At 41.8% G+C, this 22,165-nt stretch overlaps 1 protein-coding gene across 1 annotated transcript in view; it reads right to left on the bottom strand.

Annotated features, from left to right (window-relative positions):
• Positions 1-22,165, bottom strand: part of LOC126996277 (dynein axonemal heavy chain 5-like) — a 106,552-nt gene that overhangs the window by 60,356 nt on the left and 24,031 nt on the right. Inside the window, exons 5-10 of the mRNA XM_050856654.1 lie at positions 13,212-13,404; positions 12,355-12,510; positions 6,162-6,292; positions 5,576-5,740; positions 577-684; positions 242-394 (exon numbers count right to left, since the gene is read on the bottom strand). Coding sequence (XP_050712611.1) covers positions 242-394; positions 577-684; positions 5,576-5,740; positions 6,162-6,292; positions 12,355-12,510; positions 13,212-13,404 — 906 coding nt within the window. The remainder of the gene's footprint in view (positions 1-241; positions 395-576; positions 685-5,575; positions 5,741-6,161; positions 6,293-12,354; positions 12,511-13,211; positions 13,405-22,165) is intronic.

The raw sequence follows: 22,165 nt of genomic DNA, 5'->3' as shown, positions 1-22,165 counted from the left end.
TCAGATTTCTTACCTTCTATATCAACACCAGACACACTACACAAAGGATTTTCATAGTTTGTGTTTTTGGTTTGGCAGCTTACAAAACCTCTATGTCGAAGTGTGGAACTGAACAAAATTACATCGATACGACAGAGCCTTTCCTTATACCCTCATTTTCACATCACACCATTCCTCATACTTTCAAATTTACACTTATCACTTACACTATTTACAATCACTTTCCCTCTTCGTCCCTCACCTTGGTCTTCTGGTAGGCGGAGCGGTAGGTGGCGTGCAGCTTGAGGCAGTGCTGTATCTTGACCCGCACATCTGACCGCGGCTGGGACCAGATGGAAGCTGTGCCTTGCCGAGAGATGTACACCTGACAGGCTCGGATCATCTGGTTGGTGATCTGTGGAGGAAAAGAAAATAATCCATATCCGGAAAGAGTTTTACCGGCACCAGGAAACAAACCTGTGACCGGCTAGATGGGAACGTCACTCCTCAACCAGTCAGCCAAAGAGATACCCCCTTTGTAGAGTGAGTTTGGGAGGCTTTCTGAATCATCGGGTCATTAAACAGCTATGCACACACCTTGATGAGCAGGGCAGAGAGCTTGTCGGAGGTGTTGTAGTACTTGGAGATGGAGTGGATCATGCGCACCGTGTTGAACAGCATCATGATGTAGGGCGTCATGCCGGGCTGAGTGTGGTGGGCGATGATGAGGGGGACGAGAGGGAATGCACCATGAGACATACTTCTTATTCTTCTCCCTTCTCCTCCTATTTTCTTTACCTCCCATCTCTATTAACTGTATTTTCCTCCTGCTACCTCCCATTCTTCTCCTTTTTCTTTACCTGCCTCTACTGTCATCCTTCTTTACCTATGACATACCTCCCATTCTTCTTCTTTTTCTTTGCTTTCCACCTCTATTGTATTTCTTTCCCTCCTGCTACCTCCCATTCTTCTCCTTTTTCTTTACCTGCCTCTACTGTCATCCTTCTTTACCAATGACATACCTCCCATTCTTCTTCTACTTCTTTTTCTTTACCTGCCTCTACTGTCATCCTTCTTTACCCTATGACATACCTCCCATTCTTCTTCTACTTCTTTTTCTTTACCTGCCTCTACTGTCATCCTTCTTCACCCTATGACATACCTCCCATTCTTCTTCTACTTCTTTTTCTTTACCTGCCTCTACTGTCATCATTCTTTACCTATGACATACCTCCCATTCTTCTTCTTTTTCTTTGCTTTCCACCTCTATTGTATTTCTTTCCCTCCTGCTACCTCCCATTCTTCTTCTACTTCTTTTTCATTACCTGCCTCTACTGTCATCCTTCTTTACCCTATGACATACCTCCCATTCTTCTTCTACTTCTTTTTCATTACCTGCCTCTACTGTCATCCTTCTTTACCCTATGACATACCTCCCATTCTTCTTCTACTTCTTTTTCATTACCTGCCTCTACTGTCATCATTCTTTACCCTATGACATACCTCCCATTCTTCTTCTTTTTCTTTGCTTTCCACCTCTATTGTATTTCTTTCCCTCGTGCTACCTCCCATTCTTCTTCTTTTTCTTTGCTTTCCACCTCTATTGTATTTCTTTCCCTCCTGCTACCTCCCATTCTTCTCCTTTTTCTTTACCTGCCTCTACTGTCATCCTTCTTTACCTATGACATACCTCTCATTCTTCTTCTACTTCTTTTTCTTTACCTGCCTCTACTGTCATCCTTCTTCACCTATGACATACCTCCCATTCTTCTCCTTTTTCTTTACCTGCCTCTACTGTCATCCTTCTTTACCTATGACATACCTCCCATTCTTCTTCTACTTCTTTTTCTTTACCTGCCTCTACTGTCATCCTTCTTCACCTATGACATACCTCCCATTCTTCTTCTACTTCTTTTTCTTTACCTGCCTCTACTGTCATCCTTCTTCACCTATGACATACCTCCCATTCTTCTTCTACTTCTTTTTCATTACCTGCCTCTACTGTCATCCTTCTTCACCAATGACATACCTCCCATTCTTCTTCTTTTTCTTTACTTTCCACCTCTATTGTATTTCTTTCCCTCCTGCTACCTCCCATTCTTCTCCTTTTTCTTTGCCTGCCTCTACTGTCATCCTTCTTTACCAATGACATACCTCCCATTCTTCTTCTACTTCTTTTTCTTTACCTGCCTCTACTGTCATCCTTCTTCACCCTATGACATACCTCCCATTCTTCTTCTACTTCTTTTTCTTTACCTGCCTCTACTGTCATCCTTCTTCACCAATGACATACCTCCCATTCTTCTTCTTTTTCTTTACCTGCCTCTACTGTCATCCTTCTTTACCTATGACATACCTCCCATTCTTCTTCTTTTTCTTTACCTGCCTCTACTGTCATCCTTCTTTACCTATGACATACCTCCCATTCTTCTTCTACTTCTTTTTCTTTACCTGCCTCTACTGTCATCCTTCTTCACCTATGACATACCTCCCATTCTTCTTCTACTTCTTTTTCTTAACCTGCCTCTACTGTCATCCTTCTTCACCAATGACATACCTCCCATTCTTCTTCTACTTCTTTTTCTTTACCTGCCTCTACTGTCATCCTTCTTTACCTATGACATACCTCCCATTCTTCTTCTTTTTCTTTACTTTCCACCTCTATTGTATTTCTTTCCCTCCTGCTACCTCCCATTCTTCTCCTTTTTCATTACCTGCCTCTACTGTCATCCTTCTTTACCCTATGACATACCTCCCATTCTTCTTCTACTTCTTTTTTTTTGCCTGCCTCTACTGTCATCCTTCTTCACCCTATGACATACCTCCCATTCTTCTTCTACTTCTTTTTCTTTACCTGCCTCTACTGTCATCCTTCTTCACCCTATGACATACCTCCCATTCTTCTTCTTTTTCTTTACTTTCCACCTCTATTGTATTTCTTTCCCTCCTGCTACCTCCCATTCTTCTCCTTTTTCATTACCTGCCTCTACTGTCATCCTTCTTCACTAATGACATACCTCCCATTCTTCTTCTTTTTCTTTACTTTCCACCTCTATTGTATTTCTTTCCCTCCTCCTACCTCCCATTCTTCTCCTTTCTCCTCCTCCTCCTTTTTCTCCACCTCCCACCTTTATCAATTTCTTTTATTCACTCCTTATACCTCCCATTCCTCTCCTTTCTCCTCCTCCTGTTTCTTTACCTTCCTCCTATGTTAACTGTCATCCTTCCCTCCTCCTCCTCCTCCTCCTACTCTTCACCTGCTCCAACTTCTCTTTTTTATAAACTACTCAAGCTTTATCTCTCTCTCTCTCTTTTTTTTTTTTTACAGCAGAGGAGTCAGTTCAAGGGCATAAAAAAAAGGTAACAAATGTTAAAAAAAAAAAGCCCAATACTCAATGCTCCTAAAAAGAGTTAGAGGAGTGGCCGAAAGATATATGTCAATTTCAGGAGGAGAGGTGTCCTGATACCCTCCTCTTGAAGGAGTTCAAGTCGTAGGCAGGAGGAGATACAGATAAAGGAAGATTGTTCCAGAGTTTACCAACGTGAGGGATGAAAGAGTCAAGATGCTGGTTAACTCTTGCATAAGGGATTTGGACAGTAAAGGGATGAGCTTGAGTAGAAAGTCATGTGTGGCGAGGCCGCGGGAGGGGGGGAGGCATGCAGTTAGCAAGTTCGGAAGAGCAGTCAGCATGAAAATATCGATAGAAGATAGAAAGTGAGGCAACATGGCAGCAAAATTTAAGAGGTAGAAGACTATTAGTAAGAGAAGGAGAGCTGATGAGATGAAGAGCCTTAGACTCCACTCTGTCCAAGAGAGCTGTGTGAATGGAGCCCCCCCACACATGAGATGCATACTCCATACGAGGGCGGACAAGGCCCCTGTAAATGGATAGCAACTGTGCGGGGGAGAAGAACTGGTGGAGACGGTACAGAACGCCCAGCCTCGAGGAAGCTGATTTAGTAGGAGAAGAGATATGAAGTTTCCAGTTGAGATTTTGAGTTAAGGATAGACAGAGGATGCTTAGTGTTGAAGAAGGTGATAGCTGAGTGTTGTCAAAGAATAGGGGATATAGTTGTTTGGAAGATTGTGTCGAGTGGATAGGTGGAGAAGCTGTGTTTTTGAGGCATTGAAGGACACCAAGTTCTTCTTGCCCCAATCGGAAATAATAGTAAGGTCTGAGGCTAAGCTTTCTGCCACCTCCAGCCTGGAATCATTTAGTTCCTGTTGGGTGGGTCTTCTATTAAAAGAAGTTGAATAATGCAGAGTGGAGTCATCGGCATAAGAATGGATAGGACAGTTTGTTTTGGAAAGAAGATCATCAATGAACAACAGAAAGAGAGTGGGAGATAGGACAGAACCCTGCAGAACACCACTATTAATAGGTTTAGGGGACGAACAGTGACCGTCTACCACAGGAGAAATAGAACCGTCAGAGAGGAAACTGGAGATAAAGGTACAGAGTGAAGGATAGAAACCGTAGGAGGGTAGTTTGGACAACAAAGATTTGTGCCAGACCCTATCAAAGGCTTTTGATATGTCCAGCACAATAGCAAAGGTTTCACCGAAACGGCTAAGAGAGGATGACCAAGAATCAGTTAGGAAGGCAAGGAGATCACCAGTAGAACGCCCCTTGCGGAACCCATACTGGGGATCAGATAGAACGTCAGAAGTGGAAAGGTGCTTTTGAATCTTCCGGTTAAGGATAGATTCAAAAGCTTTAGATAGACAAGAAAGCAAAGCTATAGGACGGTAGTTTGAGGGATTGGAGCGGTCACCCTTCTTAGGCACAGGCTGTATGAAGGCATACTTCCAGCAGGAAGGAAAGGTAGATGTTGACAGGCAGAGGCGAAAGAGTTTGACCAGGCAGGGTGTCAGCACAGAAGCACAGTTTTTACTAAACTAACTTCCTCTTTGGCATCAGGGCCAAGGCTCACAGAGCCCCGCATGGGGTTCCTGAGTAGAAACCTTAGCAGGTGTAACACAAACATCAAAATTCATGCATATAAGACACTTATTCGGCCACACATAGAATATTGTGACACCGTCTGGGACCCACACACTGACAATAACATAAATAAATTAGAGGCCATACAAAATAAAGCTGCAAGACGGGCCAGACATGATTACAGACACGACATAAAACTAGACCCATTAGCAACATGAAGACAAATACACAGACAACAAATGCTACATAAAATCACAAACAATTTAGTAGACATAAATAAAGACACTTATTTACACCCGACAACTACATGATTTACTAGAAGCAGCCCCAACCTTAGATACCACACTTACCAGACTAACACTAGTATATTCAAATATTCATTCTTTCCCCGCAGCATCCAAGAGGGGAATCATCTCCCATCTCATGTAGTAAATAGTTCCACTCCTGACACATTTAGGAATAGAATCATCAATCATAATCTCCCTAACCCTGGCCCTTTACCATATCACAATACCTTTCATCATCCAAACCCTTATCCTAATCCTGTCCTGGCCCCTTAAATCCCCCGCACAACCCCCGCATATCATGCCACCCGAGGGTGGCCCTCTGTGGGTCCCCTAGCAATGACACACACACACACACACACACACCGGGTCGTTGAGGTAGAGGGGGTGGCAGTACTCCTCGATGGCGTACACGAACTTCACGTTGTCCTTGGCTTCGGCGAGGTTGTGCGTCACCCGTGCGTCCGTCTCCTTCCACACCTTGAGCACCTTCGAGCGCGCCAGCTGCAGCACCAGGATGGCCCCGCGCACCTGGGAACACGAGGGCAGGTAGTGGGTGGTGTATTGCCTAAGAAAGTGCCAAAGAACGTGCCTAAGAAAGCTCTGAAGGCGTTTGTTTACTTTTTGAATGACGTTAACCAAGTCACAACACCGACGGTCCCTACAAACAAAACAAAGAATAAACACAACCTCATGATTACAAGTCCTCCACAAGTACTTAGACACGTGTTTCACTAAGTAAACACACAGGAAAGCTATAACCACAAGCCCCTAAAGAGACAACTCCCAGAGAAGAAACTGAATTCTCTCGAGACAAAGACGAAACAAACACATGCTTACAAGTCCTTTAAAATACCTCCAAAAGTACTTATACATATTTCACCCCAAGTAAACACAAGCAGACAATAACCAGAAGCCCCTAACGAAGTCTACGGCAAGTCTTCATCAGTACCTGCGGCGACTCCATCTGCTCTGAGAGGAACTTGAACTTGGCCATGCGTCGCTTCCAGTACTCGAGCTCGTCCTGCGGCCCCGCGTCGTCCGTCTCCTGGCGAAGCTGCTCCATCTCGATCAGGACGGACTCTGCGGCGGCGGGAAGGAGGTGAAGCAGGTGGTGGAAGGAGTGCGTTGTGGAGGTGAAGGCGGGAGTGATGGCAAGGAATATTACATAGAATTACATAGATAACCGGACCACACGAGCAGGCCCTAAGGCCCAAATTAGGTGGTCTGTCCTAAACCTAAGTGACAGTTGTTATGCGGCCACCATGATGTTGAAACTGACCTAGTGAACATTGAGATGGAGGAGATATAGCGGTCAAGATTATTCTTAGACGATGTAATCGAGTTACACTGTACCACTGACGGTGGTAATCTGTTCCAATCTCGAACGACAGCATTAGCGATGTAAAATTTTTTGCAATATGAATGAAATTGTCTACATTTTGAGTTTAGCGCCATTATTTCTCGTTCGCGTCGAATCATCCATCACAAATAGTTTTGTCGGATCCACGTTGGTAAAACCGTTAAGTATTTTAAAGCACTCGATCAGTTTTCCTCTTAGGCGGCGTTTTTGAAGAGAAAACAGATTTAGATGTGACAGCCTTTCCTCGATCGTATAGGGTTTGTTTCGTAAGGAAGAAATCATCTTGGTTGCTCTACGCTGAAAACCTTGTAATTTAGTGATGTCTTTTGCATGGTGGGGAGACCAAAATTGCACGGCATACTCCAAATGAGGTCTGACGAAACTATAATACAAAGGTAGTATAACATCTTTATTCTTGAATGAAAAATTTCTCTTAATCAAACCCATCATCCTGTTTGCTTTTTTAACGGACTCGTTGCACTGCTGGGAAAACTTGAGGTTAGACGCGACTGTGACGCCAAGATCTTTGACCGAGTGAACGCTTTTAATTTAACGCCGCACATTTCATAGTCCTTTATATTTCTAGATCCAACTTGCAGAATCTGCCACTTGTTTATATTAAAAGGCATTTCCCATTTTACTGACCAATCTGATATTTTACGCAAATCTTCTTGTAGGCTCCGCCAGCCACATTCTGTAAGTACCGCATTGCCGATTTTCGTGTCGTCCACAAATTTACTAATGAAATTATTGAGACCAAGGTCATTGTCGTTGATGTAAATGACGAAGAGAACGGGTCCCAGGACAGAGCCTTGGGGGACACCACTAGTGACTGGCATCCACTTAGAGGTCACTCCATTTATTGCAACTCTTTGCTTTTTCAGTGCTTGATCCATACGTGAAGCTTACCCCCGATGCCTATTTCCTTGATTTTATGAAGCAACTTGTAGTGTGGGACTTTATCAGACGCCTTCTGGAAGTCCAAATAAATATTATCAAGTGAATTTGAAACATCATAGACTGCAAAAAGCTCGTTATAGAACGTTAATACATTCGACAAACAAGATCTTTTGTTACAGAAACCATGTTGCGAGTCCAGGATTAGCGAATTACACACTTGGGAGTTAATTACTTTATCTCGAATGATTGTCTCAAATAATTTGCCAATAACTGAAGTTAAGCTGATTGGCCTGTAATTATCCGGTAATTTTCGGTCGCCTTTTTTGAAAATGAGTGTTACGTTAGCCATTTTTCAATCACTAGGAACGATACCATAGTGCAAAGACATATTAAACAGCATTGTTTAAGGTCTGAGTATCTCTTGATATTTCTTTAAGTAATTTTGGATATATTTTATCGGGTCCTGGACTTTTGTTAATTTTAAGTGACTGCAGCGCTTTGAGAACCTCATCTGTACTGATTTCAAAGTCAGGGAGGGAATGACTGGGATTCTCAATAGTGTTAGGAACAGCAGCAGTATCGGTAGAACTACTATTAAAAACCGAGGCGAAATAAGAATTTAACGTGTTCGCTATGCGTTGGCTGTCTGTCACGATATTGCCTGAATTATCAGTTAATGGGCCAATCCCACTTCGAATCTCTATTTTGTTGTTTACATATCTAAAAAACTTTTAGGATCTGACTTGCAATTCACCGCAATGTTTACTTCGTACCTCCGTTTCGCCTGTTTGATTAAACTTTTGACTTGTCGTCTTGCTTCATAGTACCGTGTACTATTTTCGGTAGAGTTATCGGTTTTCTTTTGACAATATAACACGTTCCTCTTTTAGACAGCAAGTTTGATTTCATTATTAAACCACGGAGGATTTTTAACTTTTCGGCGCTTTTCACAAGATTGCACGGATTTATTTTGTTCAGTTAGTAATCGAGCTTTAAAGTTTTGCCAAGATTCTTCGACGTCGATGTTGGATACTAATTGAAAGTTCGTTAATGACTGTCTTATTCTTTCAAAATCCGCTCTTTTAAAATTGGGAACCAATATCGTATTCTCTGCAATCCTTGTTTAAGCTCTTATGTCGAGACGCACCAGTCTATAATCGCATGATCCGAGGTGTTCCCCAACGCTAACATTGTCAACTAAGTTCTCTTGGGTTACTAATACAAGATCAAGAATATTATTATCGCGCGTTGGCTCACTAACCATTTGGCTAGGACAGTTATTTTCAACGAAGTCTAGCATCCTGTGCGACTCCCCCTCGGATCCCGTGAGTGTCAGTCTATATGCGCTAGATTAAAATCGCCCAAAATCAATGCATCACTGTTTCGGAGTGTTCTTTGCAAAACGCTATGGGCTACATTGTTTCATCATCCTCGCGTGATTGGCCTGGAGGCCTATAAGTGACGGATATGTTGATTTTAAATTGATTGGTATTTGTACTCACGCTCACGTGTTCTACAGTACTGAGGGAAAAGGATAATGGAAAGGCAAGGAACGGATTCAGTGACGGTGGGAACACAAAGGAACACAAAGGAAGAACAAACAACAGCAGACCTGCTGGTCCTTACGAGGCTGTTTGTGACAAGCTACACTAACTATCTAATCAAAGGTGGAAGATGAAGGACAGCAAAGGCGAAGGCTCCTCCCCATCCCCCCATCCCTCCAGCCAAAGCTGGCAGGAAAGGAAAAAGAACCATGCAGCATGGAAAAACTGCATGGAAATTGTGTAGGAAAGAGGAAAGAACTACCATTACTGCTACCACTAACCGGGCAATAAAAGCGGACAAGGACACCAGTATTCGAAAGAACTGAACGTTATTACGAAAATGAGTAACATCTTAGTTAGTGGTCGGATTCAAAACACTTGTCTAATCTATTCTTGAAGGCCGTAACTGATGTACTATCAACGACATCACAAGGTAGAGAGTTCCAAACATTAACAACTCGATTGAAGAAGAAGTGTTTAGCTTCGTGCGACGAGAATCTTTTACCACTTATCTTCAAATTGTGATTTCTTCTTGTTCTATTTGACCGATCAATTGTAAAGTAATCTTCCGCATTAATATCACTGAATCCTTTAAACATTTCAAATACTTCTATTAGATCGCCTCGCATTCTTCGTTTTGATAGACTGAATAAATTTACTTCTTTAAGCCTTCGTTCATATGATAAATTTCTCAACCTAGGAATCATCTTTGTACTCTTCGTTGAACCCGTTCCAACTTTTCTATGTCTTTTCTGTAGTAGGGAGACCAAAACTGTACACAGTACTCTAGACGGGGTCGAACCAACGAATTATACAGTTTTAGTATTACTTTTTCCGATTTATTATAAAAGACTCGTCCGATGAAGCCAACCAATTTGTTTGCAGTTTTAACTACCTCTGAACAATGCTGACCGGGCTTTAAATCGCTTGATATAGTGATTCCAAGATCCTTTTCTTTACTTACTGCAGAAAGTTGTTTGCCATTCATTACGTACCGAACGCGATTGTTATTTTTTCCGATGTGCAACACTTTATATTTGTCAACGTTAAATTTCATTTGCCATTGATTGGCCCAACGTGCAAGTCGATCTAGATCTGATTGTAAAGCTTCTTCGTCGAGTGTCGCAGTTACTTTACTAGCAATTTTTGTGTCATCAGCAAATTTTGATACTTTGCAAGTGAGCCCAAAATCGATATCATTAACATAAATTAAGAAGAGCATGGGGCCAAGCACTGATCCTTGAGGTACGCCGCTTCTGACGTCGAGCCAGTTAGATGTAACACCGTTTAGAACTACTCTCTCTTTCCGCTCAGAGAGCCAGTCCACAAGCCAATTGTGAATGTTACCCGAGATACCGTGCGCCAATAGTTTGCTGAGCAATCGTTGGTGGGGGACCTTATCAAATGCCTTTTGAAAATCCAGATATATGATATCTACTGATCTGCTTTCATCGAACACCTCAAAAATATCATGAAAAAAATCAAGTAAGTTAGTTAAACACGAACGTTTACTACGGAAGCCATGTTACGAATTATTTATCATATTATTTTCTTCGAAGAATTTCACCATATTGTCGCGAATGATAGTCTCCATTAATTTACAAACAATCGATGTCAGGCTAATTGATCGATAGTTTCCTGGATGAGACTTGTCCCCCTTTTTGAAAATTGGTGTGACGTTTGCTAGTTTCCAATCCGACGGAACTTTTCCAGCTGTTAAAGATTTATTGAATATGATGGAGAGCGGTTTACAAATATGATGTTTGATTTCTTTTAAGACCCTTGGGGTAATTTTGTCTGGACCAGGAGCTTTGCTTACTTTAATCTTTTCAATTGTGCATAAAATGCCACTTTCTACGATGAGCACGCCACTTAACATCTTTTCGGTCCTTCTAACCTCCGGCGGTTGAGGTGATAAACAATCTTCGTCGGTAAATACGGATGCGAAAAAGTTATTTAGGATTGTAGCCATTTCATTTTCATCGTTCGTGTGGTTACCATTATCATTAGCAAGCGGTTCGATACCACAAGTGAGTGACTTTTTATTATTTACATAGCTAAAAAATTCTTTAGGATTAGATTTACTCGTTTCCGCTATATATTCTTCAAGATTTTTCTTGCTTCGTTTTATTGATTTCTTGGTTTCGCGGCTAATTCTGTCCAACTGTGAAGGTGTAATGAGTGTATTGTGGAGATAAAGAAGGGCTTGAAGGGAGGGAAAGGGGGTAAAGGGGAAGAAATAGGGACCCAGCGAAGTAATAAGAGACAGCACAGGGAAGAGCAGGAAGGAAGAGGAGAAAGAAAGGGAAGGAAATAAATGGGGTAAATAACAGAAGCCATTTAGGACTTAGTAGATGTAGCAGATAAACAGAAAGAAAAAAAAACAGGTTGGCTATTAAAATCTATCGCATTTTACAGGAAATCATAAAGTCATAGTGAAAAAGGAGAAAGCAAAGTAATGGGAAAAAAAAGAGCACTAGTTTATTTTAATACACAACACTAAAAAAATGGAAAGAAAATAAGTCAAGAGAAATTAAACTAGGCAAAAAAAAAAAAAGGTCTCGTGTTTAGTGACAGCGCATCAACGTCAGCAAGAGATTGTTTAGCGGTGATATATTGCCGCCGAGGAGCTGTCGTGACCTGACCTCGCCTCTCACTGGGTCACGGCTCCGTGTGGCGAGGGACTCATTCATTAACAGCGACAACGTTATTTTGACCTCAAGGGGGGAAGAAAGGGGAGCGGAGAGGCATTGGAAGAAGGAAGGAAGGAAGGAGAGCAGGAAGGCTTGGGTTTGAAGACGTGGACACTGTTGTTTATTTTCTTTGCTTTTGACGTCACTGAAACACACTTCACTTCCTTCCTTCTCTCTCTTCCCGTCCTTCTTTTTCCTTCCTCTCTCAGTTACCTTCACCCAAAATAATTCTTTCCATTCATCTAATACAAATAAACGTCTGTAATCCCATCCCTTCTTCTTTCTACTCTCCCTTTCTACCTTTCTGCTTCCCTTTATTCTTTTTCCTTCCTCTCTCAATTACCTTCACCCACAATATCTCTTTTTCATTCATCTAATTTTTATTCTAATACAAATCAACGTCTGTAATCCCATCCCTTTTTCTTTCTATCCTCTCTTTCTCCCTTTCTACTTCCCTTCCCATCCTCTTCCTTCTCTCTCTTCCCTTCCTTCTTTTTCCTTCCTCTCTCAATTACCTTCACCCACAATATTTTTTTTCATTTATCTAATACAAATCAACGTCTGTAATCCCAACCCTTCTTCTGTCTACCCTCCCTTTCTCCCTTTCCGCTTCCCTTCCCATCCTCTTCCCTCTCGAACACTCACCAATCTGCTTGAGCCACGTCACCACAGTCCTCTCCACCGCCAGCACTTGGTCGGGCTGGGTGAGCGCCGCCTGGGCCTCCGACAGCCCACGCACCTCCTCCGCACCCTCATCCGCCTTCGCCAGCACCACCCGCTCCTCAAGGATGGACTCGGATACTGCAGAAGGCGAGGAAGAGGGGGGGGGGGGGTGAGGGTAGCTATGTGTGTGCAGTTAGAAATTAGCTTGCGGGGAAGTAGAGTTAAGGGGCTGTGTGTGATTGTAAAAGTGTTTGTGTGTGACTGTAAAGGTAATTCAACACCCAAACATAGTAGTTATACCTTGGGGTTGGGGCGCGCTTATAACCGATGTTTTTACGAGTGTCCCCTGCTGTCTAGAAAGAAGGGGACGCTTGTAGAAACGTCAGGGAGGTATAAGAGCGCCCTATCCCATTCCTGACACCAATGTTAGTCTGAGCTTCGTTGCCGTCAGGAGACCACGTGGAGGCAGGCATTCTGTATTCTTTCGGCATCTTTTTCCTCTGTATTCTTCTGCATTTTCTTTCTCTGTATTCTTCGGCATCTTCTTCCTCTGTACTTTTCGGCATCTTCTTTCTCTGTATTCTTCGGCATCTTCTTTCTCTGTATTCTTCGGCATCTTCTTCCTCTGTACTTTTCGGCATCTTCCTCTGTATTCTTTCGACACCTTCTTCCTCTTCGTTCTTTCAACATTTTTCTTTCTCTCTATTCTTTTGACGAGATCAGTATTTTGTGAGCATTGAGACATTTATTTTCGTCTTATATCATTTAGTTTTGCTTTTAGTCTAATGCCTTCACCCATAACAACCAATAACGGAACTAAAAGCAACCAACCCACTCACCATGCAGGGACGAGGCGAAGGAGCGCAGGCCTGCCAACAGATGATCCCGCGCACTCCCACTGCCCGGCGCCGTGTCCAGGTCGGAGGGGTTGGTGCGCACGGCCGGCACGAACACGCGGCCCAGCAGGCGGTTCACGGAGCGGAGCAGCACGGACGGGTCATCACCAGCCCGCAGCAGCATGAAGTTGACCTCCTGTGGGCGTGGGGGAAGGGGGGAAGGGAGAGGAGGAGGAGAGGAAGGGTGAGGATTGGGATGTTGGATGATACGTGGGTTTGATATTAGCTTGTTTTTTCGTTTTATTTTCAGCTTTATTTTCCTTTATTTTCCTGTTTTGTTGTTCTTTCTTTTTTTTTCTTTCTTTCTTACTTTCTTTTTCTCTCTGTTACAAGTCTAAAGAAGAAGAGGAAGTAGAAGAAAGAAAGAAGGAAAGAAAGAAAGAAAGAAGCCAAAGAAAGCGAAGAAGAAAGAAGACAAAGAAGAAGAAAAAGTGAAATATTAAGGGCAAGAAGCAAAAAAGAACAGCAACAACAACAACAACAACAAAAGAGAGAGATCACCTAAAGAAAGGATGGGAAGGAGGAAATGCGAGGTGCGAGAGGCGAGGGAGAAGACAAGGAAGAAAGGAGAAGGAAGTCGACGCTGGAGCCAGGACACAGCAGGCTAATAGCACCCCATTCTTTGCGTGGCTGCTGCTCGACGCTGGTGTACGTTGAGCTAAGCCCCCAACCGCCGGCCATTACTTAGCCAGGGTTACGATACTACACGAGGGCGGGAGCGAAGAACGAAAGCAAAAAGATAGAGATATTACTGGAGAGGAGGAGAGGAAAGAGAGAAGAGGAAGAGAGGAAGAGAGGATTGAGAAAGAAAAGTGAAACGAAAAAAATGAAAGAGAATGCAGGGTTATGCTAGAACACAAGGAAGCGAAAAATGAAGGGAAAAAGAAAGATATTACTGGCGTGGAATAGGCGAGAGGAAGGGAAGAGAAAAGCAGAGGAAAAAATGAAAGGAAGGAAAAAGAAAAGACGGAAAAAAGAATGAAAATGAAGATGTAAGGAATAAAAACAGCAAAATGTAAAGAAATATTACTTGTGGGAGGGAGGAGAGAGGAAAGAGAGGAGAAGACGACAAAAAATAAATGGAAGGAAGGAAAAAGAAAGACGAAAACAAGGAATGAAAATGAAGACAGGGACGGAAAAAACCAGCAAAGAGAAAGAAATATTACTTGTGAGGAAGACGAAGAAATGGAAGAGAAAAGACGAGAAGAAAAAAGCGGAAGGAAGGAAAAAGGAGACGAAAAGAAAAAAAAGAGAGAAAGAATAAGTCACTAAGGAGAACATAAATAAAGGGGAAAAAGAAGAACGGAGAGATTTACATAGATTTACATAGAAAATCAGACCACACAGACCCCATGGTCCAGACTAGGTGGTCTGTCCCTAAACCTAAGTGATTTTACATTAATCAGATGGCTCCAAAACGTTGCTTTTCTACTCTAGTTAATATTAAGTTGAAGGAAGTGACGGTCGAGCTTGTTTTTAAAGGAGTCAATCGTGTTACACTGGACCACTGATGGTGGGAGCTTATTCCATTCTCGCACTACAACGTTGGTGAAGAAAAATTTGGTGCAGTCTGAATTTACTTGTCTACATTTGAGTTTTGTGCCATTGTTCCTCGTTCGCAAAGTGTCATCGATCATAAACAATTTTGTTCTGTCTACATTCGTGAAACCATTAAGTATTTTAAAACATTCGATCAGTTTTCCTCGGAGGCAACGTTTCTCAAGAGAGAACATGTTAAGGGTGGAAAGTCTTTCTTCGTAGGATTTGTTGCGCAAGGAAGGGATCATTTTTGTTGCTCGACGCTGAACACCTTCAAGTTTAGCAATGTCCTTTGCATGGTGGGGAGACCAAAACTGTACCGCATATTCCAAGTGGGGTCTGACTAAACTATTGTAGAGCGGAAGCATTACATCTTTATTCTTGAATAAAAAATTTCTTTTAATGAAGCCCAACATTCTGTTCGCTTTATTTGCTGCATCGATGCATGGATGTGAGAATTTGAGGTTTGACGCGATTTTAATCCCCAGGTCCTTGACGCATTGAACGCTTGTGAGTTTAACGCCGAGTATTTCGTAATCGAACTTCTTATTTTTTGTTCCAACTTGAAGGGCCTGGCACTTGTCTACGTTAAGGGGGAAATTCGGCAATTTGGGTGAAAATTGTCGAAATTTTCAAACTTCGTGTATGGCGTCGTCACTCTTCACTCAACCGGGGTGACTGGTTGCCAGGCGCATAACGCCGCGTAAAGCGGATTTAAATGGCTGGACATTTAAATGCCTTCGCTGCGGACACGCCCTCTTATCCACTAAGCTTTGTTTTCCTTGTATTTCTTTCGTTTTTTCTGCTTTTTTCGGAATTTTTCTGATTGATAGCGGCGTACGATACTTTGGGTCTGTCTGGTGAGGAGTGGGAGCAGTTGGCGTTCCGCATGGCCTTGGGCTCAGTGCGTGAAATAAGACGGGAGTGGATGTATTTACTCTCTTCACGTCATTCTCTATCTTCCATGGTGATGACTTTTGTGCGTTTGTTTGGTCGTACCGACTATAGTAAGTGACAATGCCACGTACGAGTGCAAAAAGAAAGTCGAAAAGTGAAGCAGGACGCCAGAATATATTGAAAAGGTGGAAGAAATGTGACGATACGCATCAGCCACCCTCCCAGGAGGGTGTCAAAGAGTTCACAGCATATACGCCACGGAAAGCAGTAAAGAAGTCAAAGAAGAAAAGCAAGACAACACCTGGCCCTGATTACCAACCTGGTAATTTCTAAATAAACTGTCCTGGCAACAATGAGGCGGGGTGGGCTCCACTGAGACCCAGTGAATATGTTATTTTCATTTTATATATATATATATATATATATATATATATATATATATATATATATATATATATATATATATAGATAATATATCAAAAATATGTTATATAACCTAATATGATTATAACACGGGACCAGGAGCCTTGGTTTCTTTAGAGGTATACCAGGCAAGGGAGAACTCACCTTCCGTAGGGTCTATACAGGTGACATAAACGTGACGTAAACATGGCCTGAACTACTTAAACAACCACTACCAACCTTCCAGGAATGGCCGAAGAGTTATATAAGTAAATATTTGGATTTGGTGCATGTTGGAGTGATTGTTATGGGGTATTGAAGATGTTCACACAAAAATGGGTTTTTCTCAAAACTTGTTTTTGGCACACATAATGTTTAATAACTCTGTCAGTAATTGACCAATTTTAGACATTCAAGTATCAAAATGATCGCCACCCTCGTGTTTAGTAAACGTACTATTATCACGCATTAATTTCCTCAAATAAATTTATGACAAATTTATAAAACTCGAATTTTTGACGAAATAAAAAGGTAACATTTTGCGGTGTAATAAATTTGTTGTAACTTCAGCTAGGTGTACGAAAATAGTACCATAGGTACTTTATTGTGTATATTATCTGTGATCAAAAGGAAATTGCCATACTATTCATAGTTTTGAAGTTATTACGTAATTTTGAATGTCTTTCGTCAATTCCAAACATAACGCACTGCACAAAAACTACGGCAGCTTTCTTTACCATATTACTATTATAGAAGCACTGTATATTAATACACATTGTGTAAAAATATTATTCACCTAGGTGAGAAAATAAAGGTAGGAGGACCCAACAACCGATATCAGTGCCAAGCGGTCGAATTTCCCCCTTAAAGGGCATCTCCCATTTATCCGACCAAGCTGAAATTTTATGCAAATCCTCTTGGAGGCTTTGCCTGTCTTCGTCAGTGAGAACCGAGTTACCAATCTTTGTGTCGTCTGCAAATTTACTAATGCGATTATTGAGTCCAACATCCACGTCGTTGATGTAAATAATGAAGAGCACTGGGCCAAGAACCGAGCCCTGAGGTACGCCACTAGTGACCGGCGCCCACTCTGAGTTAAATCCGTCAATCACAACTCTTTGTTGTCTGTTGCTCAACCAATTCGCGATCCATTGGTTTACTTGACCGTCAATGCCTATTTGCTTTAATTTATAAAGTAATTTATGATGTGGGACTTTATCAAACGCTTTCTGGAAATCAAGATAGACTACGTCCAGTGATTTGGTTACGTCATAAATTGAGAAGAGATCGTTATAAAAGGTCAGTAGGTTTGACAGGCAGGATCTTTTGTTACGGAAGCCATGTTGTCAATCCCCAATTAATGAGTGGCTTTCGAGGTAACTCACAATTTTGTCTCTAATTATGCTCTCGAGTAGCTTACCTACAATTGAAGTTAGACTAATGGGTCGGTAGTTACCTGGTATTTTTTTGTCTCCTTTCTTAAAAATCGGTGTCACGTTAGCCTTTTTCCAATCCGAAGGGACGATGCCTTGTCGCAAGGACATATTGAATACGGTAGTGAGGGAGGAGAGTATTTCGCTCTTTGTTTCTTTAAGCAGTATAGGATATACTTTGTCGGGTCCGGGACTTTTATTTGTTTTAAGTGAATGGAGAGCTTTAAGGACTTCATCGGTTGTTATTTCAATATTAGGCAATGCATGCTCGAGATTTACAATAGTATTCGTGTTGGTGGTAGCGAGAGGAAGACTGTTAGTATTAAACACCGAGGAAAAGTAATTGTTTAAGAGTTTTGCAGTGTGTTGGCTGTCAGTCACTAGTGCACCATCGCTGTTTGTTAAAGGTCCAATACCACTTTTGATCGCCTTTCTGTTGTTTATGTAACTGAAGAAAGATTTCGGATTATTTTTACAGTTGGCTGCAATATTTTCTTCATATCTACGCTTTGCCTGACCTACTAGTCTTTTTACTCGTCGCCTGGCATCATTATAAAGTCTAATGTTTTCGGGCGTGCTTTGTTCTTTCTTTAACCTGTAAAACAATTTTCTTTCATTGACTGATTGTTTAATTTCGCTATTAAACCACGGTGGGCTTTTATTAGTGTTAATTCGCTTCTCGCACAAGGGGACGAATGTGTTCTGCTGAGTGAGTAAGTGATTTTTAAAGCTTAGCCAGGCTTCATCTACGTTGCCGTCATCTGATAGTTGTATTTCTGTTAGTTTTTGTCGGATTTCTACGAAGTTAGCTCTTTTGAAATTGGGCACCTTTACTTTATTTTCAGTCACAGATGATTGAGCTCTAATGTCGACGCGCACTAATTTATGATCGCAAGAACCGAGGTGTTCTCCTACCGTGACACTACTGACTAGGTTATCTTGGGTCGTTATAACAAGGTCGAGTATATTATTTTGTCGAGTTGGCTCAGAAACCATTTGGCTTAGATAATTTTCTTCCAGAAATTCGATCATTCTATGTGACTCGCCTTCTGTACCTGACAGTGTCGCCCAGTCGATATGGGGGAGGTTAAAGTCTCCTAATATCAGTGAGTCGTTGTTATTAAGTGACTGCCTTAAGACGCTGTACATTTCAAGGTCGTCATCGAGTGATTGCCCGGGAGGTCTGTAGGTGACAGATATATTTAAATTGACTTTTGCAATGTTTACTCGCACGCACAAATGTTCAACATTACTGTTTCCCGGTGTTTTGACAGTGGGTTGCAAATAGCTTTTGACATAAAGGGCGACGCCACCGCCTCTACGGTTTACACGATCTTTGTTGAAGAGTCTGTAGCCATCTATGTTGTATTCGGAACTTAAATCAATATTTGTGGTGTCGATAAATGTTTCGGTTATAGCAATTATGTCAAAATTTTCTGTTAGAGCAAGACATCGCAGTTCATCAAACTTGTTCCTTAGGCTACGCACATTGAAACTAAGGATTTTTAAGTTATCTAGAGGCTTGGTAATAGAGGTGGTGGTACTTGCGGGAGAGAGAGAGAGAGAGAGAGAGAGAGAGAGAGAGAGAGAGAGAGAGAGAGAGAGAGAGAGAGCGGCTAAGCGACGCTGCAAAAAAAAAATAATAATAATAATAATAACGTCCATCTTGAGTTGAAAGAAAACTGGGGTAGGCTAACCTCTCTTCCTCGACTCCTTTGTATAAATCTATGCCCAGTAGGATTAGCCTCTCTCTCTCTCTCTCTCTCTCTCTCTCTCTCTCTCAAGAAAAGTGAAGAAAATGAGGAAAAAAGGGAAATGAAGAGAAATGGAAGATTAAGAAGAAAGCAAGAAAAGAGAAGAAAGGGAAGGAGGAAGGAGGAAAAAAGATGAAAAATACGTCAGAGAAATGAAAGATAAAGAAGAAATAACGGAAAGGAAGAAAGGAGAAGGAGGAAAAAAGAGGAAAAAAGAGGAAAAATACGTCAGTGAAATGGAGGAGAAAGAAGAAATGAGGAAAATGGGAAGAGAGAAGAGGCGACTTAAGATATCACGGAGGAGGAGGAGGAGGAGGAGGAGAGTGAAGGCGTGCCATTCCTCGCCTCAAAGGAAGAGAAGGATGCGTGACATGAGTTAGTGATCATCTTCGTAAATTATTCGTCCTCCTCAAAGTGTGTGTGTGTGTGTGTGTGTGTGTGTGTGTGTGTGTGTGTAACTGTCTCTGGCTATGTCTCTGTCCCTCTGTCTGTCTGTCTATCTGTTTTCCTGTCTGTCTGTCTATTTTTCTGTCTGTTGATCGGTCTTTCTGAATGTCTATCTATCTATTTATTTACCTATCTGTCTGTTTGCTTGTATTCTTGTCTGTCTGTCGTCTATGTCTGTCTGTCTGTCTGTCTGTCTCTGGGATTCTGTCTGATGAGTGATGGATTGGTTTCGTGACTGACTGATTGACTGACTAGCTGACCGGTTTCTCATTCTTCCTCCTCCTCCTCCTCCTCCTCCTCCCTCTTCCTCTTCACTCTTTCTTTTCATTCTCCTCAGCCTGTCATTCTTACACTTCTCATTTCTTTTGTCCCTTCATCTTACCTTTTTTCTTCCGTCATTCATCTCATTCCACATCCTTCCTCACCGTCTTTCTTCATTCTTACGACGATAATTATCTTTTTCATCCCTTCTCCTTTCTCTTTTCTTCCGTTCTTCATCTTATTTCACATCCTTTCCTCATCCGCTTTCTTTATTCTTACTAACTTATCCTCTTTCTCATTTTCCCAGTCTTCTTCCTCATTCTCCTTTCCTTCTTTATCCTATTTCTCATCTTCCATGTCTTCTTTTCCACTCTCCTCCTTCAATCTCTCCTCTTCTCTATTCTTCCCCTCCCACTCTCTTTATCACACTTCCCCTCCCTCCCATTCCCTCTCACTCCCTTGTACCTCCAGCTCCCTATCTCTCCTACTCTCCTTAACACCCTTCCTCCTCTTCCTCTCTCATTCTCACCCCCCCATTTCCCTCTCACTCTCCTTATCCCCCTTCCTCTCCCTTCCTCCTATCACCAGCCTGCGCCATAATGCTTCCCAGATGAGAGCCGCAGCGTTGGCGAGGTGACATAAACTTGCAATGGATAGAGACAGGCCAGGGAGGAGAACCTAAGAATAGCGGAGTTTTTTTTAGGGGTGACCGCAGCAGATGATTGAGTCTTCGCGTATCTGTGTCAAGGCTTTATCCACGGGTTTTGGGGGATCGGTGTGACGCAGGGGATGGATTATTTGGAGAGCTTGGGTTTCGTCCGCATATAATTGTTAGTCTAAAAAGGGAGGATGTGATGGAGTTTTTTTGGGGGGTTATGATGATCGAGTCTTGACTTATGTAGGAAAGGAAGTAAATAATGGCAGATAGAGAGAGAGAAGGAAGGATTGAAGAAAGGAAGAAAGGAAGAAAAAATGGAACAAAGAAAGAATAAGGAATAGAGAAATGATAGAGATGATAGAGGTTTTGGGGGTACGATGATTGAGTTTTGACGTATGTAGGAGAGGGATTAATAAAGGCAGATAAAGAAGAGACAGAGATGGAAGGAAGGAAGGATAAAAGAATGGAAAGAAGGAAAGGGGAAAGGGAACGAAAGAAACAAACAAACAAAAAAAAAAGGAAGTCTGGACGTATGTAGGAGAGGGATTAATAAAGGCAGATAAAGAAGTAGAGATGGAAGGAAGGAAGGATAAAAGAATGGAAAGAAGGAAAGGGGAAAGGGAACGAAAGAAACAAACAAAAAATAAAAAAAAGGAAGTCTGGACGTATGTAGGAGAGGGATTAATAAAGGCAGATAAAGAAGTAGAGATGGAAGGAAGGAAGGATAAAATAATGGAAAGAATTAAAGGGAAAGGAAAACGAAAGAAACAAATAAAAAGGGAAAAAGGAAGTCGACGTATGTAGGATAGGAATAATAAAGGCGGATAAAGAAGAGAGGGAAGAAAGGAAGGAAAAAGAAAGGGAGAAAAGAAAGAAAGGAGAAAGAAAACGAAAGAAACAAATAAAAAGGGAAAAAGGAAGTCGACGTATGAAGGATAGGAATAATAAAGGCGGATAAAGAAGAGAGGAAAGAAAGGAAGGAAAAATAAAGGGAGAAAAGAAAGAAAGGAGAAAGAAAACGAAAGAAACAAACAAAAGCTAAGATTCCCTTATTTCTTGATCTTATTATTTCCTATTATTTCTTGACCTAAAAAAAAAGAGAATTTGTTAAAGAATTATTTCGACTGAGTGATATTTTTTTTCATCGTTATTTTTGGCATGTCCATTTTTTTTAACGCTTTCTGTGTGTGTGTGTGTGTGTGTGTGTGTGTGTGTGTGTGTGTGTGTGTGTTTCCCTGTTTGTTTATTTGTTTGTTTGTCGGTTCGTTGTGCGTTTCCATGGCAACAGCACATCAACAAGAAACAATGGATGATGTATAGTGGAAAGGAGGAAGGGAAGGGAAGAGAGAGAGAAAGGAGGAGAAAAAATAGAGTAGGGAGAGAGGGAGACTCAAAGAAGACACAATAGATGATATAAAGGGAAGGAGGAAGGAAAGGGAGAAAGGAAGGAGAGAAGGAATTAGAAAAATAAATAAAGAGAGAGTAGTGAGAGAGGGAGACACAAAG

The sequence above is a fragment of the Eriocheir sinensis genome, chromosome 9 (genome assembly GCF_024679095.1).
Source record: "Eriocheir sinensis breed Jianghai 21 chromosome 9, ASM2467909v1, whole genome shotgun sequence".
NCBI lineage: Eukaryota > Metazoa > Arthropoda > Malacostraca > Decapoda > Varunidae > Eriocheir > Eriocheir sinensis.
This window is presented reverse-complemented; position numbering and strand designations above follow the sequence as displayed.